Here is a 19,388-nt window from a genome sequence, read left to right as displayed (position 1 = left end):
TTCAAATCCAAATTAGGTAGAGGTCTTTACAATACATTAGGATGACGGCTCCCCAGGGCTGGGGACCATACCTGTCCCCTTTTCTGTGCTGGACCATGGCCTCTAGTGTGTAACAAATATTCAGCCTGGGTATGTGCTTAAGTGATCAGTGGCACTTTTGAGTGTGTAAGAAGACTCTGATGGAGGTATAGAGAGGCAGCTCCCCACCTCCACTCCCAATGGAATAAAGACTGGCCTAGGAGTTAAGAAACCTGGGTTCCAATGTTAGCTCTGCTAGGGACGTGATATGTGATCTTGGAGAATTCCTTGGGCCTTTGTTTCATCACTTTTATAAAGATCACTGTGCTGGGAGGGCTCTTATTATTCAACAGTGCACCCCACATTTAGGGTGGGACTTTGAAACTTGGAGCACTTGACCCGAACCTTCCCTCCCCTCCTTCACACTCCCCTCTCCCCGCCCCCAATCACAAAGACAAGCAGTTTTGCCAGGGATTCTGATGGGACGTTTTATGTTCGTTAGGAGTGGACAAGGCTTTGGCCAGCTCCCAAAGATCCATTCTTCCTCCACCACCCCATTATGTGAGCTGGGTGGGGTGTGCTGCAAGTGGAGGGGGCTTGGTTAAAGAGGAGCCCCACATCAGTAATCCCAGCCAGGGGTGTTGCTCTTTTTGGGGAGGGAGGGACTTCAGATTCTTTTAAATCCAGCTGCCAGACCCCTAGACTTGCTAGAGCTGGAGAGAGGGCAGGATGCAGAGCTCCCACTGCCTTCCAGCTGTGTTCCTCCTCTTCACAGCTGCCCAGCTGAGCTGTAGCCTAAATGATGAACAGAAGCAAATGGTGGTAAAGCTTCACAACTTGTATCGATCCCAGGTCTCCCCACCTGCGACCAACATGAAGAATCTGGTAAGCTGGGGAAGACCCTTCATCCACTTAGAAGGCAAAACTCCCAATGTGGGCTAAGCCCGGAAGGAGGCTCTGATGAGGGTGTGTGGTATTCTTCTTCCTGGAGGGGCTAGGGGCAGCAAGGTGCTGGGGGTACAATGCAATCAGAAGACCTAGTTCTTCGTGTATATAATTGATATCATGTTGCTTGCCTTCTCAGTGGGTATAGGAGGCGGTGGGTTGGAGGGAGAGAATTTGGAACTCAAAATTTAAAAAGAAAAAAATGGTAAAAATAAATAATAAATTAAAATGTTAAAAAACAAAAATAAAAGCTAGGTTTCAGCCTCAGCTCTGCTGCTTATTAGCTATGTGACCTTGACCTCAGTTACTTAACGTCACTGGGCCTGATTTTCCGGCTGTAAAGTGGGGATGAGACTCTTTGGCCTTGCCTACCTCACGGATGGAATCTGGAGTCAGGAAGAGCTGAGTTTAAACTTGGCCTTGGGCACTTATTAACTGTGCAACCCTGGGCAAGTTACTGTTTGCCTCAGTTTCTCCATCTGTAAAATGGGGATAAGAGTACCACCTACCTCCCATTTGTTGTGAGGATCAAACGAATTAGTAATTATAGCACATAGTAGGTGCTGCTTAAATGTTACCTATCATTAGCTATTACTATAGACACATGGACTCATTATTGCTTGGGGACAGTCTTGAAGGCAGATTACTTCAACTGAATATAAAGGCCTGTGACTCAGACACACTGTTCTGTGTTCTCTGCTCTTGGAATACTCACAGCAGCCCAGGGTCGTGTAGGAGCCTGGCCCAGCCCGAGTCCCTTCTGGCCACTAATCTGAGAAGTAACTTCTTCTCTGGGCCTCAGCCTTATCTGCAAAATGAAAGTAATAGGGGTGGCTAGGTGGCAGTGGATAGAGCACCAGCCCTGAAGTCAGGAGGACCTGAGTTCAAATTCGGCCCCAGAGCAAACACTTGATACTTACTGGCTGTGTGACCCTAGGCAAGTCACTTAACCCCAATTGCCTAAAAACAAACCAAAAAAAATGAAAGTAATAATAACCTTCCATCCTCTCCAATGATGAAACTGAAAGGGGAGAACACAAACCACTATACAATGCTGCTTTGGGTGCTGCAGAGTGTTGGGGTATCTCTGCCACTTGCCTAGCTTCTCCGGAGTTTGAGACCACAGAAAGTGATAGAGGGAGGTAGTTCTCCATCTCCACTCCCAATGGAGTAGAAAGAGCCCTGAACTGAGAGTCAAGAAACCTGAGTTCCAACCTTAGTTCTGGGAGGGAGATGATATGTGATTTTGGAGAATTCTCTGGGCCCAAATTTCTTCACTTTTAAAATAACTACGTGTTCCCTAATTCCATTTTCTCTGACATTCTTTCGTTCTCTGGACTTCAGTTTCCTCTATGGTCCCTCCCTCCACCTCCCACCCCACTTACAGGCCTGTTGTAAGGGAGGACCTTTGTAAAATGAAGCAATGTGGAACTCTGATGTGTTAGGGTCTTCTCTTTGATGGACCGAGGAGCAGGGAGGGTGTTGGAACCATGGACCTGTTGGGTGAAGAATTGAGTCTGCAGGGGCCCAAAGATATTGGAGAAGCCTCTGCCAGGCTTCGGCGAAGTCAGTGTATTCCTGGAACAAAGCTCTCTGAGACTGAGCACTTTCTGGATCATGAGCCCTAGCTCAGTTGTGAGGCTGGGGTGGGTGGGGGTTGCACTGTGGTGGGGGCGGGGAACGAGGATAGAGCCAGCACTGCGTATGGCCAGGACTGGGATCCCCAGACAGAGCCAGGACCAAAGTGGGATTAGGATTGTCAGGGATGGAGACAAAATAGGACCAGATACTGGGATAGATTCAGGACCCAAGTCAAGGATCATTGGGTCATAATCAGCATAATCAGAGGCTCTGGAAGTGGAGGGGACTTAGGGACCACTTAGTCCAACCCCTTTGTTTTACAGATGAGGAAACTGAGGCCCACAATCTTAAATAACTGACCCAAGATCACTAAAGTAGTAAGTGGCTGAGCAGGGACACTGCAGGAGGAGGTCCAACTGGGATCAGGATGAGGTTGGAGCCCTGCTAGGATTAGCGTGACTCTAGGGTGGGATAGCATCTTAGCTAAGGTTGGAAGTGAGCTGGAAGAGCTGTGTTCTAAACCTCCCTATGCCACAGTTATGTGGCTTGGTCTTTGACCTTCTTCCTTTGCTGGGAAAGGCACACCTAGGGACTTGAGCCAGAAGTGGGAAGCCACCGACTTTTCTAGGCACAGATGGACAATATCCTGTGTCTGAGTCATCCTTTCCATTCTGTACCTTCCCTCTCACCCAATATCCCTAAAGCCCCCTAAAGCAATCCCAGGGCTGCTGGGGAGGACCCTTTGGCTCTGTCCAACTTTGGGGCCAGGTTGGGAATGGGCAGGGTGGGGTGGAGGTGGGAGGTGGCAGATGTGGAGAGGAGATCTCACCACAGCGTCAAACCTGGTGGTGGTTTCAGCCTCCTCCCTCCAGGGTGGTAACCATGGACATTAGGACTGGAAGAGACCTTGGGACTTAGTCCAGTCTGCTGAGAGCTCTGTGGGAAGGATGTACTGAGGCTTGGCTATAATCCAGGGTGGAGTCTTTCCAGCTTTCCCCCATTTCCTGAGGCTAACCTGGTTTCAGTCCTCCTAAAGACTGACTGAGGGAGAGCTGTTCTTTCTTTCACAAATAAAGATAAGGAGGAAGCTTCTCCTAGTCCTTAACCGAGGGGTGACATGAGCATGAGGGTGAGTGTGAAAGCCTGGTGATCACAGCAGAACACAAGTGCTAAAGGAAGGCCCAGAATCCACATTCCTCCTGATGCAGGAAACACTCTTTGGGCATTTAAAGCCCATCCTCTAAGAGATAGTGGGAAGCTCACTGGCTCTATAGTCCATGGGCTTGGGTTCAAATCCTCCCTTTTACTCACTACCTGTGTGACGTTGGGCAAGTTGCTAAACCTCTCTGGGTCTCTGTTTCCTCCAATATAAAATAAGAGGGGTGGGCTAGATGGGCTCTCAGGTCCCTTGCTTTTTGCGATCAATACACATTATTTTCCTTTACATATTTTCCATATCTTCCATGCACAGACTCTCCTCCATGTCTGGAACACACTCCCTCGTTTCTGTTTCTTTTTGTGGTTGTTGGTTTTGTTTTTTTTGGCTAGGCAATGGGGTTAAGTGACTTGCCCAGGGTCACACAGCTAGTAAGTGTCAAGTGTCTGAGGCTGGATTTGAACTCAGGTCCTCCTGACTCCAAGACTGGTGCTCTATCCACTGTGCCACCTAGCACTGTGCCACTCCCTCATTTCTATATCTTAGAAAACCAAGCATCTTTGAAGACTCAGTTCAAGTGCTACCTTGCTCATGAGGCCTATCCTGATGCTCCCTCCTTCTTTCCCTCCCCACCACCCCATTGTTAGTTGTGGTTCAGTCTTTTCAGTCATGTCTGACTCTTCGTGACCTCATTTGGGGTCTTCTTGGCAAAGATACTGTAATAGTTTACCATTTCCTTCTCTAGCTCATTTGACAGATGAGCAAACTGAGGCAAACAGGGTAAGGGACTTGCCCAGGGTCACACAGCTAGTGAGTGTCTGAGGTCAGATTTAAACTTGGGAAGATGAGTCTTCCCCACTCCAGGCCAGGCACTCTACACACCAAACCACCTAGCTGTCCCCTGTCGTTAATACCTTCATGATAAAAGAACCAAATCACTTTGTAATTTTTATATTTGCATTATTTGTATATATTTTTAATTGACTTATCTGTGTACATATTTCCCCTGGTAGAATGTAAGCTTCTTGAGTGGAGGGACCATTTCATTTTTGTCTTTGAATCTCCAGTGCCAAGTTCAATGACTAGCACATAGCCAGCATTTAATAAATGATTAATTAATTGATTAATAGGAGGTAGTTACAAAAAATAGAGGGCAGCCTAGGTGGCTCAGTGGATAGAGTGCCATTCCTGGAGTTAGGAAGATTCACCTTCCTGAGTTCAGACACTTACCAGCTGTGTGACCCTGGGCAAGTCACTTAACCATGTTTGCCTCAGTTTTTTCATCTGTCAAATGAGTTGGAAAAAGAAATGGCAAACTATTCCAGTATCTTTGCTAAGAAAACCCCAAATTGGGTCACAAAGAGTAAGACACGACTGAAAAACGATTGAACTGAACAAAAAATGGAGGCTAGAATCCTCATTCCCAGAACAGCTTTCTTACCCCACAATCCACGTTGAACTGTGGCTGGATTAAGAAACAGGTGTTAGTCACCCTTAGCCAGGGCCAGCCCTGGGGCAAAGATGTGAATAGGCAGTCTGTCTTCACACCTTCTCCACTGCTTCTTTTAGCTCCTTGTCCTCTGGATTTCCTCCCTCCAGCTCCTAGCCCCTGCCCAAAGTCAACCCTCCTCCCCATGCTATGCACAATGGGCTTGGAATAACTGAAAAAAGGTAATACATATATATGTAATTTATTTGGTCTACAAAAGTTGTATCCCCCAGTAGAATGTAAGCTTTTTGAGAGCAGGAATCATTCATATTTGTCTTTTACCTCCCCAGCGGCTGGCCCAAAGAAGGCACTTAATAAACATTTGTTTAATTGAATTGCATGCTGGTTAAGTCCTTGCTCTCGGCAAAGTGTTATCATTCAGTTGAAAGAAAACTGGATTTGGAGGAAAAAGGACTTGGGTTTGTACTTCACCCAGATCAGCTACTTTCTACTGGGGTAGGCAGTGAGAGGTATCCAGGGTTGGGGATCCAGGGAGGGGAAGTTGGGCAGTTATTTTCCCTCTCTGTCTCTCAGTTGTCTCATCTGTTAAGATCAGGATACTAATGATGTTTGCACCAGTGACCTCCTAAGGTTGTTGTGATGATCAAAAAGATATCATTTGGGAAAGACCCTGTCGGTGGCAAAGATTGTTAAGAGCTGATTAAGAAGGAAAAAGTACTAGGTATTAGGGCTCCCAGGTGCTTTGCATTTTAATTTGTATTTATTTATTTATTTATTTTAAACTTAAATAAGAAAAGAAAAAGAAACATAAACTTAAATATTAAACCTGAAATACAAAATAAGAAAAGAAAAAAAGTATTGCCATGTGCACAGCAGGACATAAGAGAGTATTCAAAATATACAATTTCTATTTCAAGAAAGCCTATAGGATAAATGCTACACATTGTGTTCAGAGCTGTCCAACTTTTCTTTGCCTCCTTGTAAGTTTTCTTTTGTGTACTTCGCATTTTAATAAAGGACTCAGGGAAACCCAAATGTCTTAACTCTCAAAGGAATGACTCTCAAGGGTGGGATCTAAGGCAGAGGAGACAAGCATTGGTTTTTTTAGGCAATTGGGGTTAAGTGACTTGCCCAGGGTCACACAGCTAGTAAATGTCAAGTGGCCTGAGGCTGAATTTGAACTCAGGTCCTCCTGCCTTCAGGGCCAGTGCTCTATCCACTGTGCCACCTAGCCCCCCCCTTTTTTTGTAGGGGGACAAGCATTTGACAGAAAGTGGGTGCTATCCCCCTAGAGTCCCCTCCTGCTCTGCCTGCCCTCTTCTCCTCGGAGGGTCCCAGATCCTCTCTCAGGAGTGCCCTGGAAGTATGTCTGACTCTCCAGCTGCTTGGTCAGTGGCCAGAGCAGCAGGGGATGGCTCCACAAGGGTGGAGCTGAGGACGGGGAGCCAGGAGAACCCTTTTCCAGGCCCAGCAGGCCAAGCCAAAGGATCGTTGAGCTTAATTAGATCCAGGTTCCCCAGAGCTCTGGGCTGGGAGGTCTTGTAAGTTCCTTCACTGGCTCAACTTGTCCCGCCCTTAAGTCCACCCACTCCCTGACCAGCTGCAGTCATTCCGGCCTCTTCAAGTTCCTGTGTGTTCTGGCCTTAAACACACGCATAATGGAAAGTCACCTAAAAGCATGTGATCCAAAGCCTAATGGAGCTTCCCTCCACACCTTGAAACAAACCATTGGTGTGAAGTATAAATGGCACAGGATTTAGAATCAGGGACCTGGGTTCAAGTCCCATCCCTGCTACTTATTACCTGTGTAACCTTGAGCAAATCACTTCTACCTTACTGGACTTAGTTTTCTCTTCTGTAAAATGAGGGATTAACTAAGGCCCATTCCATTTTTAAAACCTATGATCCTCTATTCCTAGATTCCCTATTCCCATTCCCTCCCTGCCTGCCATTTTAGTGCCTGGAATTTCACCATTAGAGAGTAATTCCTTTGGGTCTTTAAGGCTTTTCCATCTTCCCGAGGCCCTAAGGGATTAGCTGACATGAACTGGGAAAGACTTTTGCTGGAGTAACACAAGATGAATCCTTGCAGGAATGAATGTGAAGCTTGGGAGAAGAAACTGATGGAAGGTGGGAAAGTAGACGCATGATTAGGTTTGCTTTTTGCCCTGAAAAGGGGGAGTGGGGTGGGGAAAGTTGGGAGAGGTGGAGAGAGGTACCATGGTTACTTCCAGGGAAGAAGGATGCTGAGGGATGTGTGATTACTTACCATGTATGTCCACAAGATGGTGCAGTAACTGCACATAGCTTACTACCTAAGAGAAAAAAAAATGATGTTCCCAAGAGCCTGGATTTCTTTTAGAGATTCTGGATGATTCGTGGGGGTCCTGGCAAGCCTAGACCATATGAACCCACTAATGAGAGCCTATGAGAACTACTGGTGATCTGTCTACACATGACAATTGCGTTTGGGTCCAGGTGCAGACCTCCATTACCCAAGGACTGACCCAAGTTCACATCCATTATGGGGAGGAAATATGGCATAGCCCAGTGGTTTCCCACCTTTTTGGGTTTGAAGACCCCTTTATAACATTGCAAAACTTCACCAATAGCAGTTGTATTATTAGTATCTGCTGACTGAGAAAACACAAGACAACAAAAACTATTATGAATTCAGTAATCCTTAAATGAATTAGTATTTTATTAATCATGATAGTACATTTGAAAAATGGTAGTACATACGTGTGTAAGACATATACTTTATTCAGTCTGTAAAAGGTCTATTTCCCCCTCCACCACTGGAGATTTTATTAGTGGAGGGAACTCTCAGTGAGAAAATTCCCTCTACCAATAGGTTCACAGATTTAGAGCTGTCGGGGGCATTACAGGAGGAGAACGCTCTGCAATTTACAATCTTAGTGACTTTTGCGGGGTCACAAAGGGGTTAAGTGTCAGAGGCAGCTCTTGAACCCAGGTCTTCCAGAGTCTGAGAACTCCCCATCTACTAACCCACAGATGCCCCAGAAGGTTTACTTATGGATTTGCATAAGGATTCTCTTACCCCCTTGGATAATTCCTGAGCCTCCCAAAGGTCCAAAGCCCATAGGTTGGAATCTATGATTTAGTAGGAAAGGTGCTACTCTTGGGGCAACTAGGTGACACAGTGGATAGAGCTCTGGCCTTGGAGTCAGGAGGACCTGAGTTCAAATCCTGCTTCAGACACTTGACACTTACTAGCTGTGTGACCCTGGGCAAGTCACTTAACCTCAATTGCCTCACCAAAAAGCAAGAGAAAAACCTGGCTGACTGAGTTCCAGCTGTGCTAATGTCGGACTTTCTTTTTGAGGAGAAGTATGGTAGAGTAGGTGGGGCAGCTAGGTGTCTCAGTGGATAGAGCACTGGGTCTGGAGTCTGAGAAGATTCATCTTCAAGAGTTCAAATCCAGCCTCAGTCACTTATTAGCTGTGTGACCCTGGGCAAGTCACTTAACCCTGTTTGCCTCAGTTTCCTCATCTGCAAAATGAGCTAGAGAAGGAAATGGCGAACCACCCAGTATCTTTGCCGAGAAAACTCCAAACGGGTCATGAAAAGTTGGACAGGACTGAAAACGATTAATAATAATATGGTAGAAGAGGTAGGGCACTGAAGGTTGGGAAGATCTGGGCTCAAATCCTCCCTCATACATTTATCAATTTTGTGCTGTGGGCCAAATCACTTAACTTTTCTGTTACTCAGTTTCCCCATCTGAAAATTGGGAGGAGGGATTTGACTCACTGGCCTCTAGGGTCCCTCTAAATCTATGAGCACTTTCTGTGCCCCATTAAGCCTCATTCACCCGTAACAAGAGGGGCACTAGTGTTCTCCAGGGCAGCTTCCAGTTCTGCTGTTCTGAGAATCTGCAGCTGGGCTCCTTCTGAGGGCAGACAGCTTTGGTCACATGAACCCTCCTCCCCCAGCTGGCAGCCACAGATGAGGCTGTTCCAGCCTCACAGTCTAGGCAACAGGGAGGCTTCTCATGAGAAGGATCAGGGTTCAGTAAATGTTCTGTGAAGGTTTCTCCAACTGGACAGCTCCCTGCAGCCTTGAGCTGCTGCCTCAGTTAGTGTTGAAGTATCTCCCATGTACCTGGTACATCAGGGAGTGCAGAGGGGTACCATACAAAGTCTGCCCTCAAGGAGCTAGAGAAGACCCCTTCCTCCCCATGAAAATAACAGCGACAGGATGTGAAGGATGGGGCAGTACAAATGTGCCAAGGCCTAGTCTACACAAGTCCTTTGGCTCCTGAGGACTGGTGGGTCACTAGGGCCTGGAGCAGCCCCGGGGGCCTTCTTGGTAGGAGTGGGATCCCAATCCAATTGTTTACCAAGCATTTATTAAGCCTGCTATGTGCAGGGTACTTCACTAGGCATTGGAGGAGACAAAGAGTTTTAGATAGGACACCATTTCTGTTCTCAGGGAGGTTAAATCTAGATGTAGTAAATAACTCATGCTTTATCATTTACAAAGTTTTACATCACATAGGTGGTAAACAATAGGGAAGATCTGAATTCGTGTCCCCTTGCCCGTAGAGCCAGGGCCCTTTCCTTTTTTCTGAATGTCTTTTTAAAAAATTTTTAGGCAATTGGGGTTAAGAGACTTGGCCAGGGTCACAAAACTAGTAAGTGTCAAGTGTTTGGTCTGAGGCCGGATTTGAACTCAGGTCCTCCTGACTTCAAGGCCGGTGCTCTACCACTGAGCCACCTAGCTGCCCCCAGGGCCCTTTCTACTATGCCATGTACTGCACTCTATAGCACTTGGCCATGAAGGGCTTTAAATGCCAAAATATGCATGTTCTCTAACAAAAAGAAGGTGGATTCTGGGTCTTTCTTAGCACTTGATTTATTGTAATCATAGGGTGTTCACCTTCACCCTTGTGTTTCTTGTTACAGCCTCAGCTGGCAGGTGCCAGCAGACTTGGAGAGGCTTCCCTCACCTTGGCCTGCATTTCTTTATTTGTGAAAGGAAAGAACAGCTTTCCCACAGCTTCGAAGAGGCCTGGAGCCAAGCTGGCCTCAGGCAACAAGGAAAGCTGAACTGACTGCCCTGGGCCATAGCCAAGCCCTCAAACCATCCTTCCCACAGAACCCAGCAGACTGACCCACCATCTCTTTCTAGCCTTGCGCTAGGAGGGGCAGTGGATAGAGTACTGGGCTTAGAATCAGGAAGGCTCATCTTCATGAATTCAAAACCAGCCTCAGACACTCCTTAGCTGTGTGACCCTGAGCAACCGCTTCACCCAGTTTGCCTTGGTTTCCTCATCTGCAAAAATGAACTGGAATGGGGCAGCTAGGTGGCACAGTGGATAGAGCACCGGCCCTGGAGTCAGGAGGACCTGAGTTCGAATCTGGCCTCAGACCAAACACTTGACACTTACTAGCTGTGTGACCCTGGGCAAGTCACTTAACCCCAATTGCCTAAAAAAAAAAATGAACTGGAGAAGAAAATGGCAAACCACTCCCATATCTCTGCCAAGAAAACCCCAAAGAGGGGTCAGGAACAGCTGGACATGACTGAACAACAAAGCTTTACAAAGCCTTTCCTTTACACTAAAGGTATCCTGCCTCTGACAAATACTAGCTGTGTGACTCACACGGAACTTCTGTGTTATACCATAGGGGATGCAATGGTTAAAATGTTGGATCTGGATTCAGGAAGATCTGAGTTCAAATCCAGCCTCAGACACTCCCTAGCTGTGTGACCCTGGGCATGTCACTGAACCCTGTTTGCCTCAGTTTCCTCATCTGCAAAATGAGCTGGAGAAGGAATGGCAAACCACTCCAGTATCTTTGCCAAGAAAACTCCAAATGGGGTCACAAAGAGTCAGACAGGACTGAAACAACTGAACGATAACAACAAAAAATGGTGATAATCCCAGGTTTGTTGGGAAGATAAAATGAGATAATATTTAGTTCTTTCCTAGCTAAAAGTCTAGTGTACTTTTCATGATATTATGTTAAATTATGTAAACCTGGATAGCACAGAGTCCTGAATTATAAGTGTACCACATAACACATTATCGCACCCCCTTGAACTAGTTATTGAAACTCATCTAGTTGTTACTGAAGGAAATTTAAGGTATGGGCGTGAGCTGAGGGTTAGAGAGACATTTTATAACAAAGTCAAGAGAAGTCTAAATTTACTGAAACATACATTCCTCCTCTGTTTCCAGATTGTTTTTAGCCTTAAGGCTGACATATAATATATTTGTTAGACAAGGCCATCCCTAGACTATAAACTGAATTCCTAAAATGAGGTCTCTTTGAAAGAAAAAATAGATAGGTATCTAATAAAAATGACTACCATTTTGTGGGTCACACTGATTTTATATGAGACAGATTTGGAGGAGGGACAAAGTATGGCTTATGTTTAGACCCATACAGTGATATAAACCAAAGTCAACTGGTAACCATTAATTAATTCAACATTTATTAAGCACCTACTGTGTGTAGAGAGAGCACTATGATAGGCAGGCACTGGGAGAGATATAGTCTAGTAGGGGGACAAGACACAAACCCAGCTAACGATAGTACCTCTTCTGTTTTGTTTTTTTTTTTTGGGGGGGGGTTTGGCTAGGCAATGGGGTTAAGTGACTTACCCAGGATCACACAGCTAGTAAGTGTTATGTGTCTGAGGCCAGATTTGAACTCAGGTCCTCCTGAATCCAGGGTCGGTGCTCTATCCACTGCGCCACCCAGCTGCCCTGATAGTATCTCTTCTGGACCATGGTATCCGTAATTTGCTGGTGTGTGGAATAATCCCTACCTACTTAAAGAGAAGTGCTGGTCATAGCGATATCCACCTTCCGCCTCGTACCATACACCTTTATAGAGTGCTCTGATTCTTTCATTTAATTCTCACAACAGCCCAAGAGGCCAGCAGAGATTATTGTCCCTATTTTACAGATGAGAAAACCAAGACCCAGAGAGACTGAGTGACCCAGGCCAAGCTCACCCCCAACACTAGATCTTGTGCTTCTCCTTTCTTTCCAGAAATGGGACGAGGATCTGGCTGCCTTCGCCAAAGCCTATGCCAGCAAGTGCGTGTGGGGCCACAATAAGGACCGAGGCCGCCGGGGAGAGAACCTCTTTGCCATCACAGAAGGGGAGATGGACTTGCAGCTGGCCGTGGAGCAATGGTACAACGAGCATGAGCATTACAACCTCAGCAATGCCACCTGTGCAGAAGGACAGATGTGCGGGCACTACACCCAGGTAGGCTGGGTGAGGGAGCAGCGCAGGCCAGGCCCAAGGACTCACCCGCTTCCTCCCCCCACCCCAACCTTACCCAGCTCTATCCACTTGAGCTTGCTTTTCTTTTTTTTGGCTAGGCAATGGGTTAAGTGACTTGCCCAGGGTCACACAGCTAGTAAGTGTTGTATGTGTCTGAGGCTGGATTTGTACTCAGGTCCTCCTGAATCCAGGGCCGGTGCTCTATACACCTGAGCTCTTTCAATTCAACAGTTACCCCCATCCTTGCCTCTAAAAGAAACATAGATCATGAAACAGAGACTAGGACCATAGAATTCTAGGAAAAGGCAGGGCTCCAGGCTTTGCCCAGGCTCAAGTCATCCCATGGGCCGCTAGGTGGTGCAGTAGATAGAGTGACTCACATTCCTGAGCTCCAGTCTGGCCTCAGACACTCCCTAGCTGTGTGACCCTGGGCAAGTCACTTAACCCTGTTTGCTTTAGTTTCCTCATCTGTAAAATGAGCTGGAAAAAGAACGGCAAACTACTCCAGGATCTTTGCTAAGAAAACCCCCAAATGGGGTCACAAAGACTCAGACATGACTAAAAAAGGGCTGAATAACAACAAGCCATCCCAGACATATAGAGGATCACTTATTCTTTATTATTGTTATATTTTATATAACAATATATATTGTTATACTATATATTATTATAATGTAATATTGTTATAATCATTATGGTTACACTGAATTAGCCCCATAAGTAGCTTTACACTTTCTGGATGGTTGAAGCTTAATCTTTTAAGTATTTTTTTTTTTTTTGCTTTTTGGTGAGGCAGAGTTAAGTGACTTGCCCAAGGTCATGTAGCTAGTAAGTATCAAGTGTCTGAGGTCGGATTTGAACTCAGGTCCTCCTGATTCCAAGGCAAGGCTCTATTTACTGCACCACCTACTTGCCCCTTAAGTAATATTTAAATTTTCTTTTTGTTTTAATTATTTAGGATGTAAATTATTTCTAAAATGTTTTAGAAATGCATCCACTTTCCTGCTTCTTCAGCAGAGAATAGAACCCAGAGAGAGGGACCCCAGATCTGAACCAGGACGATGATGTTCATGTGTTTACAGCCCCACTCTTGTCTTTCCCAGTGTTGGGGGTTCCATGGCGTCTGACACGGACGAGTTAGGTAAAGAGGAGAGTGTGACCCAGCGTAAGGCTGTTCCTGACTCGGTGACACGGGTTCATCTCTGCTCAGCCCTTTGCTGGTCTCTGTGCCTGAGAACTCGGGTAACCCACAGCCTCGTCCAGTTCTCAGGGCGTACCAGGATTCCCCAGATCATTGTTCTGTAACACATGAAATCTCACGCAATTCTTCAGTCGGCTCTCTCTCCAATCAAGAAAATTACTCTCTAATCAAAGAACAAGAGCCTGTTTAGGAATACCAGCCCAGAGGCTTTGGCCTTCCCTTAGTATCTTTTGCCTTCAGGAAGCCTCAGAGTAGAGGAGTGGCTGATGACCTTGTGAAAACCATGAGAAGCAGCTATTGCCTTCTGACTCCCACCTCCCTGATTGTAGTTACACTCAATGACTCGGGGTCGTCATTGTGAACATCATTTATAGCGTTGGGCTATATATGATGTAGCAATGCAGAAGGCCCTAGGACCTGACACTATCACAGGATGTTCTGCTTTTATAGTTCTGAAGGGAGGCCTTCCTGACATCAGCAGTTACTTTTTGCTACCATCAAAATGCCTGCGTCTAGGAGCTATTCTCCAGCTTTCTAATCTGATATGGACTTATAAACCAGGTCATCAGGCTTGTTAGAATTTTATGGAAAGCAAAAGTCAATAGGCTGTAAATGAAGGCTTGCCAGAAATGAAGTGGATGAGCAGGACATCTATGCCACTCAGAAGCCTTCCCATACACCCCAGCCCCCATCTCTGTAGTTGAGGCTTCTAGGAATCTGACCTCTGATTAAGTGAGGCATGACTTTATTGTTTTTACTCTTTATAGAAGATTGCGGGTCACCCGTTCCTGTATTCCTTATAATCAGGAAAATCTAAGGGGATCTGATAAACCCTTCCTTTCCCTGTGGGGTCCCAGATGAGGCCCCACCAACGTGCTGGATAGAGTAGGGTCTGAACACATGAACATCACTGCCCTGGTTCAGATCTATGATCCAGCTGGCTGTGTTCTGGCTTTGTCAGGGGCTTGGGAGCCTTTCCTGTTTCTTCCTCTATGTTTCCTGGGGTCAAGAATAAAGGGTATTTGTCAGGGGAGGAAAGTCAGGAAGGAGTACATCTCCAGGGACAGCAGAGAACTATGGTGAAATGTGGGGAGGAGAATCCTCTCCTGAGTTGTATTAGGCCAGTTTTTCTTGGAGGGGGGGTTATCAAGATCTAACCTCCAGTCAGACTAAGAACAGATCTCCCAAGCTTGTTAGAAAGCGAGAGTACTTAGGCACTGAGTGAAAGACTGCCTACAGAGTACATGAGCTTTGTGATAGTTGTCTCTGCCACTCAGAGATCCCTTTTTTCCCTTTCTGGCATCTCAGTTATGTTCTGGAGAGCTGGGGAAAACCTAAGGAGGTTTGAAGTAGTTGCCAGGTCAAGTGAACCCTCAAAAAATAGTTTTAAGACTCTACCTCCAGACGATAGGTCCATTCCGCATCGGATTCTCACCACCTCTAGGGGATGCCTTAGTCTGGGTCGGGCTCCAGGACACCAGGAAGGCCACCAGCCCCAGAAATATTTTCCCTCCCAACCTCCTGGCCTAAGAGTCTAACTTTAGAGATCTGTCCTTTTCATTGAAGGCTGTTAAAATGCAAATACCCCTGAGAAAGCATTGTTAAGCTATCTTCTCTTAACATCTTAGAATTAATGATGTAAATAATTTCAAATGGTATCCAATCTGACACTGGAAACTTCATAGCAGAAAGAAAAAAAAAGAATGGTTTTGGGTTAGGGTATTGACACCTCCTTCTCCTGCCTTTCAGTCCCCCAAACCTCTATCACTGAGCCTAAAATTCCAGAGTTACAAATTCAGCCCTTTGCCTTATTAGAGTCTTTTTTCCCTTAAGATGAAAATCTTCCCCTACCCTACCCTCTGCTTCCCCACATCACAGATGCTAAAGTGGCATGAACACTGGAGTGAATCATTGCCATCAGCCAGGACTTAGCTTTGAACTTGGGAGAGGAGAGATCTAGCTTTGATAAGGGGAGGGAAGGAGAAAGTGTTATAGACAAAAGTCACTGAGCCAGATGGCTCAGTGGACAGAGCCCTGGGCCTGGAGTCAGAAAGACCTGAGTTCAAATCCAGCCTCAGACACTAGCTGTGTGACCCCTGGGCAAGTCACTTAACCTGTTTGCCTTAATCCACTGGAGAAAGAAATGGCCAACCATTCCAGTATCTTTGCCAAGAAAACCCCAAGGTCAGTATGGTCCACGGGGTCACAAAGAGTCGGACGTGACTGAACCACTGAACAGCTACCTTGGCCTCCCACAGGGACCGTGCACATATTTCCAGGTTGTAAGGTGGGTGGTCTTGAGGCAATTGGCCTTGTCTCTAGATTGATCGCTAGGCTGGATTCCTTGGGTTTTCAGGCTTCGAGGGCTTTTGCCTGCTCTCACCAGAAAGAAAGGCCTTTTGTTCTGGCTTCTTTCAGGTGGTCTGGGCAAAGACAGAGAGGATTGGCTGCGGCTCTCAGTTCTGTGAGAAGCTGGAAGGAGTGATGGAGACTAATATTCACGTGCTGGTCTGCAACTATGAACCCCCGTGAGTGCCCATCAGAGCCTGGGGAAGGACGGAGGAGAGGGCAAGGGCAGCAGTCCAACATGAGGGAGGTGGGAGGGGAAAGTGAACTCGCCCAAGGTCATGTGGCTTAGTGGCTGCCAGAGCCAAGACTAAGACCCTGGAGTTTTTCCCACTTTCCCAGGCTGCCTCCTGGAACGTTTGGGAGGTAGGGGTGGGAAGAAGGGAAGAGAGAATGAATTAGGCTTCCCTTTTCCATCTCTTCCTCCTCCTTATCTTCTCCCAGAGGAAACGTGAAGGGCCAGAAACCCTACGTGGAGGGGCCGCACTGTTCCCAATGCCAGGAGGGCTACGAGTGTAAGAACCAACTTTGTCGTAAGTAGTGGTGGGGCTGGTGGGGACAGGGAGGGCCTGGGGTGGAGATGTCTTTTGTCAGTCAGTCGTGGAGCATTTAGAGAGTACCTCTGGGTCCTGCCCGGTAGGCTTGGTCCTAGTTGGGGACTCTGTAGTCTAACAAAGAGGAGTTCCCTCCCACTTCACCCCAAGGAGACACCTCAGATAAAAATGAAAACTTGATGGATCCTGTGTGTGTGGTCTGGGAACTCACAATGGGGTGAAAGGTAGAGGTGATAAGGAAGGCCATAGAGGGGAGATGAAGCCTGAGAGAGTGTGGCTGGGGATGAAGAGGCTCTGGGTATGGTTAGAGAGGGGAAGGCGGAAAGGTGGAAATATGGGTGGAGAGGGGAGAAGAAAGGTGGTGGTGGTGTGTCGTGGAGAACGGGGGAGTTGTTGATGCACAACGGTTAGGGGGTGCAGCGAGGTCGACATCCAGAACTGTCAGAGAATCACAGAACCGCAGTTGGAAGGAAGCTTTGTGGCAAGCAGATCAGCCCATACACAGAAAGAGTGCCCACTAGCCTCCTTCTGAAGACCTCTAAGCTGAGGGGTCCATCCCTCGGCCTCTCCAGGCCGCCCATTCCACTTCTGGAGAGATCTAACAGAATTCGTTCCTGACATCAAGCCCTAATTGTCCTCTTTGCCACTTCTGCCCACTATCCCTGGTTCTCAAACAGAACATGGTTTCTAATCCCTTTTCCTCATAAATACTTGGGAGACATCCATCTTGCAAACATGCTCAGTTCATTCAATTAGTCCTCACATGCACATCCTTTTAATACATGATGCATTACATCTTAGCTGGAGCAGATAAAGGATTGAAGACCCTGTAGACCGGCACTAATGCCCAGCCCTGTCTATTTCTTGTCAGAACCAATCATAGGCCCAGAAGAGGCTGGGGTCTCACACTCTTTACCAACCGCAGCCCCGACCTCTATGGCAACTGAGACCTCACCCAACTTGGCGACTGAAACCCCTCCCTCTTTGGCTACCAAAACCTCGACCTCCCTGAGTGAGGGGACCTCCCTCTCCCCTAGGCTAAGTATTGAAACCACCCTGAAATCATTAGAGACAGAGGCCAGCAAGCCAGAGCCAGACAGAGGTGAGCCCACCCAGGATGAACTTCAAGAGTTGCTTCCTCCCTCCTCCTCCTCCTCCTCCTCTGAGACTCTGGCTACCACTTCCCTGGCTAATGATGAGCTGGAAGAGGTCCCAGGCACCCTGTGGCCAATAGGGCACACCTCCAACAGTGCCCCCTCTGACCTCCCCCAAACCGGTGGGGCCAATGCCATAGGTGGGCGCACCCTGGCCCTGCACTCCACTTTAGAAGGTAAGGCCCACTGCTTCTGCCCTGCCTGATCAGGTCTCCAGGCTGCACAGCTGTCCTCTTCTTTCTTGTAGTCCTGCACCCCTAGGCCTGATGCCAAGGAATGGTGGTGGGACATTCCTGACCTCCGATATCCCAGCATGTGTAACCGCATGGAGCATGTAGTCAGCATGCCACGTCGGTACTCACAGCATCCTGTTCCCTTTGTTGGCTCGCAGGGGCCTCTCTTGTACACTTCCTCGGGTTGAAAGTATGTTTGGTGGAAGATGGATGGGGTGGGGATGGGGGCACCCCAGGAAATCTGCTGGGGCTGAACCTTCTCTCTCTCTTCTCCGGATACAGATCCCGCTGGGAAAATTGTGCTGGGTGCTTCCAGTCGTTTTGAGTTTTCTCTCTTTGGGCTACTCAGTTGCCTAATCCTGAGATACTTCTTCTGAAGGCGCCATTCTTCGCACAACCCCATGCCCACACTCTAGTGTATACCACGCAGCCAAAAGGCCTTATCTTCCCCTGGCAGTAGAGCAGATGGATGGGTGGATGGATGGATGGCAGAACAGATGCCCAGATGTGAGCTTGGACACACCCTGGATCTACACCCAAAGAATTAGAGTTTCAGTCCAAGAGGCCCACTGACATGCTCACACTGCCCCTCTCTCAGCTGTGCCCCTTCCTTGCACACACGCCCCTTCAGAGGCTCTCCAAGGAGGTTTCTGCAAAACCCCGAAACCAGAGTACGTGGGCCATGAAACACGTAGAGCTCCAAGAACCACTGAATCCTCTAAAAGGAAGCGACCTCCAGATGTCATCTCCTTCACCCTTGGACACACCTAAGCCTCAGTGCAGGTCCAAGAGAAGGGCCATGTCACAAAGAGTTCTGCCGTGGCTGACATGTCTACAGCTCTCCCTGCCCTTCCAGGCCCCCTAGTGAGGTCTGCCCTCTTCCCTCTGTCCCCTTTTCACCCTCCTCCAGGGGATGCTCAGAGAGGTAACTTTTGCTTCTCTAGCAGAGACAGCATCCATCTGGCGGATGTCCCCCCTCATACCCACAGGGGCAAGGCATCCATGTCTGTTCCAAACCCAAGAGGAATGGAGAGCCGCAGGGCAGAGAGCCAGGGGGTGGGGGCAGGGCTACATATGAAAGTCCCTATCCTGGCGACAGCCCCCAGGCCTGATTCTGCCCAGACCTATACCTGGTGTGTGGTGGTGCTGAGATCTCTCACTCACCTTTTGGGGTGAGGATTACACTGATGAAGGACAAGCTTCTCCCTGAGCCACAGAAGTGGCAGGGCCTCAGGAGGAAGCAACCTCAAAGTCCTGAATAAAGTCTGGTCTGAAATCACTTTCCTTGAATGAGTGGTAGGGATTGAAAGGGGAAGTATGGGTAGTGGGGCCAAGCCTTGGGCCAGAGGCAGAGGATTCAGGCATACAAAAGCCACAGTGCTTCCATTTGTCTAGTCCCGAGCAAAATCAAACAAACTCAATTTTTAAAATTAAAATTAAAAAGTAGCCCTGCCCTTCCCTTCCCTGTACTCCCCTCAGACT

The 19,388-nt window shown here is 47.5% G+C and overlaps 1 protein-coding gene across 3 annotated transcripts; it reads left to right on the top strand.

Annotated features, from left to right (window-relative positions):
- Positions 1-660: 660 nt before the first annotated feature.
- On the top strand, positions 661-19,185 carry PI16 (peptidase inhibitor 16). Of its 3 annotated transcripts, none has more exons than XM_020999571.2 (6): positions 661-903; positions 12,179-12,400; positions 16,014-16,147; positions 16,410-16,498; positions 17,391-17,849; positions 18,189-19,185. In XM_020999571.2, exons 1-6 carry the CDS (start codon positions 748-750, stop codon positions 18,281-18,283), a joined length of 1,155 nt encoding a protein of 384 aa, XP_020855230.1. In that variant the 5' UTR covers positions 661-747; the 3' UTR covers positions 18,284-19,185. The 3 variants fall into 3 exon arrangements, with proteins under 3 accessions (XP_020855230.1, XP_020855232.1, XP_020855231.1); XM_020999573.2 differs by having other exon boundaries at positions 662-903; positions 17,391-17,621; XM_020999572.2 differs by having other exon boundaries at positions 670-903; positions 16,038-16,147.
- Positions 19,186-19,388: the final 203 nt, after the last annotated feature.

The sequence above is a fragment of the Phascolarctos cinereus genome, unplaced genomic scaffold (genome assembly GCF_003287225.1).
Source record: "Phascolarctos cinereus isolate Bilbo 61053 unplaced genomic scaffold, phaCin_HiC Scaffold_5;HRSCAF=322, whole genome shotgun sequence".
Classification (NCBI taxonomy): domain Eukaryota; kingdom Metazoa; phylum Chordata; class Mammalia; order Diprotodontia; family Phascolarctidae; genus Phascolarctos; species Phascolarctos cinereus.
Note: the sequence above shows the minus strand (reverse complement) of the source record. Positions and strands in the feature narration are given on the sequence as shown.